Consider the following 499-nt stretch of genomic DNA (forward strand, 5'->3'; position numbering starts at 1 on the left):
AGTAGCTACTGAGGAAGTAGTAGTGGACTCATAGCTCGGAGGATTGTTCAATCATTTCTGAAAAAGTATTGTTGTTATTATCTTCTTCTAGGGAATTATGTGTGTGAACATTTTGTTCATTGGACGGATTTAAGTTTCTACTTGCATGTTGAGGCACTATAACAGGAGCATCACTAGTTTCAAATATTGAATTATCAATAACTTTCATGAACAAAGGCCCTATAATGTCTTTGTTTAAGCTGATTCTGGAAACGACTTTACTACTCAGTAGGTCAAGTTTCATCAACGCTTTAAGCTTGATAGTAAATAGCAGTAACTCTTTCTCATTGTTTTGAAACAATTCTATATCAGAGAGATCATTGAAGTTGACATCCTCATCATCCATTCTCTCCAAGCGCAGATCAAACTCGTCGGCGTATAGCCCTTCTAGTAAAAGGAATACTTCTAAAAATGCCTTGTTTGCGTTATCAGCAAGATATTTTGGTAGGTGCTTGTTAAA

The 499-nt window shown here is 35.9% G+C and overlaps 1 protein-coding gene across 1 annotated transcript; it reads right to left on the reverse strand.

Annotated features, from left to right (window-relative positions):
- Positions 1-28: 28 nt before the first annotated feature.
- On the reverse strand, positions 29-499 carry OGAPHI_004540 (uncharacterized protein; the record flags this gene model as incomplete). Its single annotated transcript, XM_046205630.1, has 1 exon — positions 29-499. A coding segment is annotated over one exon (471 nt), but the record flags the coding sequence as incomplete, so codon positions are not given.

This window comes from Ogataea philodendri, assembly GCF_020536065.1.
Source record: "Ogataea philodendri strain CBS6075 chromosome Unknown scaffold76, whole genome shotgun sequence".
Classification (NCBI taxonomy): domain Eukaryota; kingdom Fungi; phylum Ascomycota; class Pichiomycetes; order Pichiales; family Pichiaceae; genus Ogataea; species Ogataea philodendri.